This window comes from Etheostoma spectabile, chromosome 6, assembly GCF_008692095.1.
Source record: "Etheostoma spectabile isolate EspeVRDwgs_2016 chromosome 6, UIUC_Espe_1.0, whole genome shotgun sequence".
In the NCBI taxonomy this organism is placed as follows: Eukaryota; Metazoa; Chordata; class Actinopteri; order Perciformes; family Percidae; genus Etheostoma; species Etheostoma spectabile.
Genome location: NC_045738.1, coordinates 7,505,180 through 7,516,093, shown reverse-complemented (window position 1 = coordinate 7,516,093; position 10,914 = coordinate 7,505,180). Strand labels below are relative to the sequence as shown.

The following is a 10,914-nucleotide window of genomic DNA, read 5'->3' as shown; positions in this document are numbered from 1 at the left end:
TTAAAAACAGATGATACAGATTTGTTTTATAGTAATTGTAAATTCAGTCACTGGTTCACTTCCAGACATTTGTTGCATCTTATACCCCTTTCCCCATATTTCCTGTCACTTTATACCATTAAAGGTGAAAATACACTATAAAAAGAACATCTTTAAAAAGTTATGAATGTAGAAATTATAGTACTGTGTTTCTGAACGTAGCCAAGTTGTGTTACGCAACTGAAATAACCTACTGACTTTCCAGAGTTTGGTTAGGATAACCCAACGGGATACATACTGTAGCTGAGCAGTAAATCCAGACAGGACCTCATTGCATGCATTACAGCCTGCAGCGACAGCTCAACCCTATTAGCTGTTCGGTTACTATAGCAACTACTACTAAAACAGCGAAAGAGCCGACAGGAAGGGGTCATAGGGCAACAGCAGTTCATACGGCAGCTAACCAACACATGTCTTGCCTTGGATTCTGGGTCTACTTACGGGCAAAGCATTCTGTTGCCCAACATACATAAATATGTAATGTATGGTTGACCTAGTTCTGAAAATAACCTGGTTCTTCAAAAAAAAACATACTATATATATATATAAAATATACATAGTATATATGCTCAGTTGTAAGTTAATGAGAACAATGTTTGGGTTCCCTGTTAAAGTCTGGCTGGTGTTTATCCTCCTCCAGCATGACAGATGTTCTGTCTCTTTAACTTAAATTGGCAGAGATGCTCCTTCAATGGACCATTCAACAACTTCCCTGCAAAACATCTAGACCACAATCCATATATTAACAACTTAATAACACAACTGAAGACTTGGAAGACTGTAATAAAAACAGCTTATTAATTAAAATTAACTATTAATAAAGACAACTTATGAAACCTTTACAAAATATTACTTATTGCCAAAAAGAAGCTCTAGCACCAGCTGAACATTTGAAGAAATGATCATTCTGGGATGCAAAAACTGTGGAGGCTCATCACAGTTCAGAAGACAAGGAAAGTTTTTCTAATGACTTATAAGTTGGCGTGGAAAGAGCTGCCCATTTGAAGCGAGAGCTGCTGTGAGCAAAGACAGAACATGTTTCATTGTTGAGAACATTTTCAACACAGTGTTAAGGATTCATCACAGAAGAAAACAGCAGCTCATCACCTTGGCTTTATCAATAGAGAGCCTGCAGTTCCTGATTATCATACCAACAGTCTATCGCCTATGTTGAGAATTCACTGCACTGGGACCTGAATGGGGTGTATGTGGAAGGTTCAAAAGACCAAACATTGATTTACAACCTGCATAAGACCTGTATCCTGCGACTATCCCCTCTGAGACTATCATCAAAAATCTCCTTTTCTGGATACGATTAACACCAAATTCATCATCCTTGCAGGCGACTGTCCACCTTTTTTTCTGAAAACACTTTTAAACACATCCCCATGGCCTCCTCACTGATTTCTCATTGAAAACTGAGGTTTTAATTCTCAGTATTTTACTGTAGGCATCCCCGTTTCTGTGTTACATTCCTACAGTGCTGTTGCAGTGAATTCACAAGTACATTTCGTGTACAAATGTGCCCAATGTTGTATAATCCTGCCTTCAGGATGAAATGGTATCAGAAACCACTGTGTATCAGAGGCAACTCCAATGTGAGTCCATCTACTAGCAAAACCTTTTGTTCTGCTGCCTTTTGCTGTGAGCTTTCCAGCATAAATCCATTCTCATTAGTAGACTGGGGTGCAGTACCTAAACCTGGCAGTCTACTACAAGCAGACAGCGTCCCCCAGTGGTGTGCTACAAAACTGTGTGGAATAACTGATGGGGAAAAAGGCCTGTTAGTGGTGCTTACTTGGCGAATCAGCAGCTTTGGGGTTTCCCATTGGATAAAAGGGAGCCGTCAATCAAATCCTCCAGAGGGTATTTTTCTGTGGTCTTCTCAGTGCAGTTTAGGAGCTTGTGGAGAAAAGATCTCCTCTGTGAAAACCAATGTGCTTGCATTGAGATTTTCTGTAGTAAAGTAGCAATACTACAGTATAAATTACTTTATTACTATAACTATATTCAGGTAAAGGTCCTGCATCCAGAAGTTTACTAAACTTTAAGTATTAGTAGCCTAACAAAATGTACTTAAAGTAAATTATTAAAGTATTAAAAGGAAAGGTTCTCAACAATATTAGGAAAAGTTGCATCATTCTGCATTAAATTATTTCCATCATTTATACTTTTGGAATATTATAATTGATGCATTAAAGCCGCATTTTCATGTTGTTAAAGTACTGATTTTAGCTACCTATATGGATAATTGAATCTATGAAAATGTATCATGTATATTTTATTTTGCTCATTTGTTTCTGTTAAATCCTTGGCTGAAAAGTAACTAACAACTACAGCGGTGAAATAAAAAGTGATTAAAAGTAATAGAACAATTCTATTTTCCTTTAAAATATGGTACAATAGAAGTATAAAGTATTAATGGAAATACTGTACAAGTAAGCTACCCCAAAATTGTACTTCAAATGTTAATTTAGCCTATTGTATATATATTGTAAATATAGTATAACTTTTAACGCCCATGCATCTAATATCAGGCACTAATATTGATTATATTTCTAAATGCAGATTTCTAATAAGGTTTAGCTTTTTTTTGGGGGGGGGGGCATAAATAAATCTGCTTACACTCTGATGAGATTTTGTTTCCTTGCACATAGCCTCCAAATAAATTCAAATTCATGATCTGCTTCTATTGACAATGATCACAAAGATCAAAGAACCAAAAACCTGCAACCAGTCTATAATCCAAGCGAGTCAAGTGCACCGAGCCTTTGCCATACCCAGCTGACGCCCATGGGTGGCAGGGCTGTTACGGCCCTCTGGACTGGGAACGGACTGCTCTCTGATTGGTCGGCAGTGTTCGCGTCCCCGTCGTCTCCTCCCGGTTTTACTGGCATGACCTTTTCCCTTGGCAACCACTTCCTCCGAGCATCCACGGCCATCTTTAATTTTAAGTCATTCATGAAAAGTTGTTTCGCTCATGTAAACACACCGACCGACACATTTGCGCACAAAGCAGCATCGACGGGCTGTGTGCATGTAGTTTCCAGCGACGTGCTCCACACAGAGCCGAGCAGCACCGCAGCAGGCTGTCCGCAGAGATTAAGTAAATACCGAAAGCGTACGTGCATATTGTTCAGTGGAGCGTCTGATAGCACGTTTCCACACTTGTATTTTTAGGCTGCTGTTTGCACAATATAATTGAAACTAAACAGTTAGAATCCGCTAATACGCGTGTGTTTGTAGATACTAACGTGTTGCGTTGAGAGACCTATTTATAACGTGCTCCCGAACGAAACAGCAGGTGGAGCGCTAGAATAAATGTATGGATCATTGTCTGAAGGGCATAGCCGAGTACTCACCACTGCCATTTTCTGCAAATGTCCAAGCTAACATCACTCTGGAGTTTTTACAAAAAAATCGAAACTTTATTAGGGTTTGGCATCAATACAAGCTGGCTGTCATTATTTTTTCTCTCTCATTCATGGCAGGATGAGAAAGAAGCAGACTGCCAAACAGCGGAAGACCGAGGAGACGCCTACAGTTGTCCAGGAGTTTGTGGTAGAAAAAATAATTCTCCGCAGAATCTTTAATGGAAGAGTGGAGTACTTCCTGAAGTGGAAAGGTTTCACTGAGTGAGTGAAATGTCCTTGCTAATAATGGGTGATTTTTTTTGTTTGTTTTGTTTGTTTAGGCATCATATTTAAATGTATTCTCTCCTCCCTCTGACGTATTTACAGTGCCGAAAACACATGGGAACCTGAGGACAATCTGGACTGTCCTGAACTCATTGAAGAGTTCCTGAGAAACACACATTACTCTGAGGTGAATGAGGAAGAGCACAGCAAACAAGAGTTAATTCCAAAAGAAGAAATGACAGAGCAGGAGACGGAAATTGTGAGTATGTGAGAAATGCAGTGGCGGAGTGTCTTCATTTTTATGTTGTTTCCATGTTATTCACAGCACTTCCGTACCTAAATCCGTGTAAAAGGAAGAAACAACAACATATTATTAGAATGCTTTTTATGTGGGGTGTTACACCCAAAACTTCAGGAAGTCATGTGGCCAGGGTTGGATAAGTGGTAGAGTAGGTGCACATGTACTTTGAGGTTTATGCCTCAAAGCAGAGGTCCAGGGGTTCGAACCTGACCTGTGACAATTTGCTGCATGTCTTTTACAACAAAAAGTTCAGGAAGTAAAAAGAAGCTGCACTGATATTGGGTAAAAACATCTGCCCATGTTGGCACATTTTGTTACTGTTTTTTTGAGAGTTTTAGGATTGAATATGAAACTTGTGTGAAGGTGGCTAGTTCCGCAATGCCCTTGTGAAGTGAAAGCAATAAAATGTCCTTTTTTTTGCAATGGCCATTTACAGTAAAGAAAAAGAAGAAGCGGGCGGTCTTTGAATGCGGATGTTGTCTTTGTGGTTTCTTCTAACTGCTGCACCTTTTTCCTTGTCATTCTCTTTGCAGTCCTTCATGCAGTCTCAGCAGCAAAGCAACAGCGAGCCAAATGACAAGCAGTCAGACTCCCCCACTAACCTCAGCACTTACCTCGAGCCTGAATGCATCATCGGCTCCACAGACAGACAGGGAGAGCTTATGTTCCTCGTCAAATGGTAACTCTGCTTCCTCTTTTCTCTGTCCTTGCATAAACGCCATGGGTCGGGTAAATGTTTGAGTTATGGTAAAAGACAGTTGTTCATGTTTAAAGTTGCAATCTATATGTTCAATCTACAGAAACGATGATAAAGCATTTGGTGTCGGGTGTATGAGGTTATTTTGTTGTTTTGTAGGTATGCAGTTATAATGTCATCATGTTGTGTGAACACATCATTAACAAAGGAGACAAAGTTAGACAACCTTCATCCTTAGATGAACTGATTAAGGAGAGCATGCTGCCATGATAAAGAAACGGCACGTCCCACAAACACAGTGTCTTTCTTGTTGGTCTGAATTCCGGCTAATGAAATCATGCTTTAAGTGGCATTATGGGAACTGGAGAATCTAGTGTTTTGGAGCTTGATCCATATAAGGCAAGGCAGGTTTACTTGTTTATTTATTGGCACCTTTTACACACAGGTAATTCAAAGTGCTTTACATAAGGCAAAGAGATGCTTTAGAACAACATTTAAAACACAATACAATAATGAAAACATATATTAAAATAGAGTAAAAGGAAATACAAATGGATACAAAATTATTGACCAGAGACAAGTAAATATTTAAATGTCTGTTGTGAGTCCCTAAACTTTAATCAAATGCAGTACTAATATATGTACTACCCCTTTAAGTGTCATTGGATAGTCCAAAACCATAGAGTGACTGATGTGATTCATTCCCCTTAGCCTTTCCTCATCACAATAACCGTTTCAATAACTGAGTGTGTGCTGCTGCTGAAACATTAAAAGTAGAAGGCCGCCATTTTAATGGTCTCCTTCTCCTGTGTGTTTCTTTCCCCACAGGAAGAACTCTGACGATGTGGCCCTACTGCCAGCGCGCGAAGCCAGCGCCAGGTGTCCCCAGGTGGTCATCAACTTCTATGAGCAGAAGCTGACCTGGCACTGTGGAGACGAGGAGCAGTGAAGTGTGCGCGTGTGTGTGTGTGCGTGGGTTGTGTACAGAGGCAAACTGATAAACAGCAGTGCTCTCACCTGAAGCTTAGTTTAACCTCCATCGAGTGTCCCTCCTTCAGCTGACATTAGAGGCACACTGTGTGAAATTACACCGCAGGAAGGGGTTTCAGATTCTGCCAGGTGCGAGATCCTCTGCGGGGAAGGATTTTGAGTGCTCTCAGTCCCGTGGTGCTCAACGAGGTCTTTGTGCCTTTGTGGAGACTGTGATGGAGACTAAAACTAACCTCTGTGTAGAGCAGCTGATTTAAAGTCAGACTGACTTGTAGCAGCTTAGGTCTCGCGTAAGCAGACACAATCACTGTGGACATGTTTTGTTTTTATTGTTGTAGAGTAATTTTATTATTTATAGTCCTGTTTTCCATCTTGGTTGTTTAGTGTATGATTTCTATCTTTTATAGCAACACTGTGTAGGCAGAGTGAACTACCTGCTGTCCACCCGAACCTCCAGTCCATGTAGCTTTTAGTTAGAGCAGCTTGTACTGTGTCTCATTGTGTTTGATGTCAAATATTTATAAATGTTGCCCACCAGAAATTTCCCCATATTTCATATTAGCTGCTAAGTACCAAATATTCTCTTCTCCTCATCTCTATTGAATTATAACCAGATTATTATTGAGTTTAAAATATATGAGTATTATTTGGTGATTACACAAAGTGATGTCCTGGCAGAATGAATCAAAAGATCATACTATTTCTAAAGTAAATCTATTGTGATTAAAATAAAAATGTAAAAAAGTAGCACTTTAGATACAAGACTGCCAAATTACGCGGGGCATTGTCTTCCAGTATTTATACAGGTCTGTGTACTTGATATTTGTATAATGATGGCACTATCCTGACTCTACATATCTCCCATGACTCCTATGGGACACTCAGCTGAACCTCCTAAAACACACCTGCTACAAAATTACTGTAACTGTTGACCATGGATCTGTGAAGTCTCTGTGAATAAAGTAAGTCTTTTTGTGAAGCTTTTATCTTGAAGTGTTTTACTGTCACATTTGTCACACTCTAAATCATGTGGCAGGAACATCAATCCAACAAATGATCAGTAGCAAAGGATGTGTTTTAACTGATTATGGGGATGAGCCTATCTCAGTCTTGTGACTTTATTTTGAAACCTTTGCCCCAGGACAATATAAGTTGAATAAAAGGCACTGAGACAATGCTAAGCACAGCATGATCTGGCTGACTTAACGTTACTGAGATTCAAACAAGAATATTTGAATTATGAGAAAACAAACTGACAAGACTGTTAATAAGGTAAGTCTGAAGTTATCCAGTAATTGTGATTTTATTAAGTTTTATAAACACCTTTAAAATGTCCCAAGTTGAATTCTGCACCTTTAAATACTCGTACAGCCTTAAAAAAATGTTTTTGTCCTAAGTAAAAAAGGATATTTGGTGGGATTTTCCTATGCTGATTCTGGTTGTGTTGGTCATTGCACTTCCTCTAAATCTCTAAAATAAAAACACTTCCCATTTTACATAAAGCATTCAGTTCAGTGTTTCAGCGTCTCTTGCCTTCTCAATGCAGCAAGTAATCAGTGTCTGGGTGCGGGACCCACGGATACGAAAGAACGACTTTTGGCATGCCTACATAGACTATGAAATTTGTTTACATGTAAGTACAATGATAAAAGGAAATTCTTTTAACCTTTTCAGTCAAATATTGGACCTTACTGTAACGTGTGTCACACTTGTGTCCTGTTTTAGACAAACAGCGTGTGCTTCACCAAGAAGATCTCAAGTGTGAGAAGGAGGTACAGTGAGTTTGTATGGCTCAGGCAGAAGCTACAAGCAAATTCACAACTAATGTAAGTTAATTTACTGCATTTTGAACTGACAATTTGAGCAAAAACAGGACACATATTTCAGTTGTCATGTTAAAAGTAATCTGCACTGTGGTTCCTGTCATCTTTAGGGTGTATTTGTGTCTTTTGCAGGTTACAGCTACCAGAGCTGCCCCCAAAGAACCCTTTCTTCAGCCTGAACAGCGCCCAGCAGATCACTGAACGAATGAAAGGGCTCCAGATGTTTTTGGAACAGTAAGAATGATCCCACAGATCAATAAACACATGAACTTTGACATAAATCCCAGTTTCCAGAAACACTGTGACACATGACTGCTGTTCTTACATTAACAAGCAATACAATGTACATTTCACAACAATCTTTTTTGTTTATTGCCCTTATTCTCCAGGACCCTCCAGAGTCCTATGTTGTTGTCCGACAGTTGCCTGCATCTTTTCCTGCAGTCACAGCTAAGCCCGTCCAAGATGGAGGCCTGTGCTGCTGGAAGGACCCACTACTCTGTGACCCAGGCGGTCCAGCACTGTGGTCTGAGGCGATTCCACTCTGATGAGGATCTGCAGAAGGACCTCAGCATGTCCTGTAACTCTGACTCAGACAGGTATTGTAATGTCATACTTTGGAGTTTAATCTCCACTCCAAAAAATCATTAGGAAGCCTTTTACCTCTAAGGATAGAGTTTGTTGTGTATTTGCTTTGTCAGCAGTAAGGTTAAATACGTTTTTAAGTATACACTAACTAATGCATTTTCCAGGACAGACAATATGAGGACTGCTTCTGCCTCATTATAAAATGTTATTCACTTTCCACCCCACGTTCTTGTGTCTGTCATTTCAGCTCAGAGTGCAGAGATCCAGAGCTTCGGATTAAAGATTTGGCAATAAACAAAGCAGAGAGTACAGCTTCACTTGATCTCATGGGAACCAGCCAGGAGGAAACCCTCAGCTGCTTATGTGGTTCTACATAAAAACATCATCATATCATTGGCACAAATGTTCGGACCTATGAAGAAGAAATGTGCCTCTTACTAGGCCTGCACGACTTGGGGAAAAATATGAATCACGTTTTTTAGCTTAGAATTGAAATCACGATTTTCTCCCACATATTTTTTCTCACAAAGTGTAATGTTTATTGCACACATGTGGTTCATGTGTGCATGGCACTTTCAGTTTACTTAAAACTTTATTCAGGCACCACCACAAGCCTGTAACACACAGAGGCTTCAGTGACGAGAAGGGAGAGCATTGCAGTGCTTGGGAGCGCTTAAAAACCTTTTTTATACAGTCTATGTTTAAAACTCACGGAAGAAAGTAGTAACGTTTGTGATGCAGTCGGCTTGTAAAATTAAATGAGAATTTAAAAAAAAGTTATTTAAAAATTAAATCTTGAACAAGGGGGAATCGAGATTGCAATTTTATAACGATTTATCATGCAGGCCTACCTCTTACCCCATGATACTGCTCTGTTCTGTCTGTACAGCTATGAAGTTGTAGCAATAATTTTCCTGAAGATGGCAGTGTTGTTACATCAATCAGTTTGTATATTAATTTATCTCATGAACATATGCTGTAACTGATCATATTCATTTCATAAACACGCCTAATGTTCATCACTGGTTATGGTCATTCACAAGGTGTATTTTTGCCAGATATGTGCAGATAACAATGCAATATTTTAAGCAGTGACAGCCTAATGTCTCTCTCTGTGGTTGAATTCCCCCTTCTAATAAAGTGTAAGGTGGAAGCTTGTCATCTGGTGGCCCCTGCAGTGCTTAGCAGTATGACGTATAATAGGGTCTCTGCAGAGTTTTCTGACAGCCCCCCTGTCAGGTGTGTGGCTGCTAGGAGGTCCTGTGGGATCCCAATGGACTCGCTCCTGTCTGACGCGGCCACCAGGTAGACAGGCTACATTGCTCTCTGCTGAACAAAATGCCAGCTGCACTGACAAGCCACCTTTTATATCTGTCTCTCTCTCTCCCCCTTCATACTTACATGAGCCGGTTCATTACGGTCACATTTCCACGTGTGTGTGTGTGTGTGTGTGTGTGCTGGATTCATGTACATAAATACATGTGCTTCTACAGTGAGCAGCACTATGCTTATGCCGAGGTAATGACCACTAAACAGAGTGGCGACAGGCTGACTTATCTGCACAGCCAATTAAATTAGCTTTGTCTCTCTGCAGCAGTTGTGATATTCATAATAAATTCAGAGCAGACAAAAGACTTGTGCTGCAGAGAACAGAGTGACAGGACCTCAGACCTGCTCTGAGTTTGGACAGTAGGAAAACCCACTAACTCAAATTGGAAGGGAGGGGAAAGGAGGGTTATGCACACTTTAAGGTTATTTGTACACACATGGAAAGCCATACCTTTCTTACCACTCAGTCTAACAAAAACAATTCTACCACTGATGTGTTTTTAATAAATTCATTTTTAGGCTTTGTTGGCGTGTATTTAAAGAAGCAACTGAAAGGTTTCAGAATCAGAATCAGAAATACTTTATTGATCCCCAAAGGGAAACTCTGTGTTACAGTTGCTCAGATATTCGAAGTATAAGAAATATAAATAAAGAAATAAAGAAATATAAGGAGTGTGGATATCTACATAGTTAAAGGTATATTATGATACAGTATTTACATAATTAAGGTGTTGCAATGGTGAAAAGTAATAATAATAATAATAATAGTAACAGTTGAGTATTGCACACATTACAAGCCAGTGTTATTGCACAAAACAGATAATATTGTCCAGTTTCAACCCCTCTAAGTGTCTGTGTGTCAGACACTTAGAGGGAGGAGTTATAAAGTTTGATGGCCACAGGCAGGAATGACTTCCTGTGACATAGGACTGGGCGAGAGAAAGAGAATAATAAAGAAAATCAAATATCACGATATTCTTGACCAAATACCTCAATGCCGATATTGCAACAATATTGTATGATTGACTATTGGTGCTTCAACTAAATGTTATTTACACAATGTGATTTTTGAGAAATATTTTCCAAAAATGATTTAATGACTTTGTGGGTAAAGTTAAATAATATAACAGCAAGAACAGTCTGGTAAGTTCAGAAATATATATCCAAAATCTAAGACGATATCTAGTCTCATATTGCAATATCAATACAACATCGACATATTGCCCAGCCAATTTTGGAAGTCAAAGAGTTACATTCTACAATTAAAAACCTACACATCATGGATACTTTATGAGCCAATTCCAAATAGATGTAGTCTATAGACTAAATATATTTTATTTTATATTTTACTATTTTTAGGCCACCAAATAAATGCATAAAGAAACTAGAGATCACACCAGCCACAACGCAAAATCGGGTCAAAGACATAAAGTGTGTAAAGTTCTCAAATCCTTTTCTGTGGTAGCGCGCGCACACACACACACACACACACACACACACACACACACA

At 39.3% G+C, this 10,914-nt stretch overlaps 1 protein-coding gene and 1 pseudogene across 3 annotated transcripts; both read left to right on the top strand.

The window, feature by feature from the left end:
* Positions 1–2,830: 2,830 nt before the first annotated feature.
* LOC116691476 (chromobox protein homolog 3-like) lies at positions 2,831–6,644 on the top strand (annotated as a pseudogene).
* Positions 6,645–6,802: 158 nt separating this feature from the next.
* On the top strand, positions 6,803–8,949 carry snx10b (sorting nexin 10b). Of its 3 annotated transcripts, none has more exons than XR_004332489.1 (7): positions 6,803–6,937; positions 7,176–7,298; positions 7,391–7,491; positions 7,621–7,722; positions 7,878–8,087; positions 8,324–8,506; positions 8,927–8,949. XR_004332489.1 is itself a non-coding variant. In XM_032519118.1 (6 exons), the coding sequence occupies exons 1-6, from the start codon at positions 6,905–6,907 to the stop codon at positions 8,451–8,453; spliced, it is 663 nt and encodes a 220-aa protein (XP_032375009.1). In that variant the 5' UTR covers positions 6,803–6,904; the 3' UTR covers positions 8,454–8,494. The 3 variants fall into 3 exon arrangements, 1 of the variants encoding a protein (XP_032375009.1); XR_004332488.1 differs by having other exon boundaries at positions 8,324–8,510; positions 8,931–8,947; XM_032519118.1 differs by lacking the exon at positions 8,927–8,949 and having other exon boundaries at positions 7,212–7,298; positions 8,324–8,494.
* Positions 8,950–10,914: the final 1,965 nt, after the last annotated feature.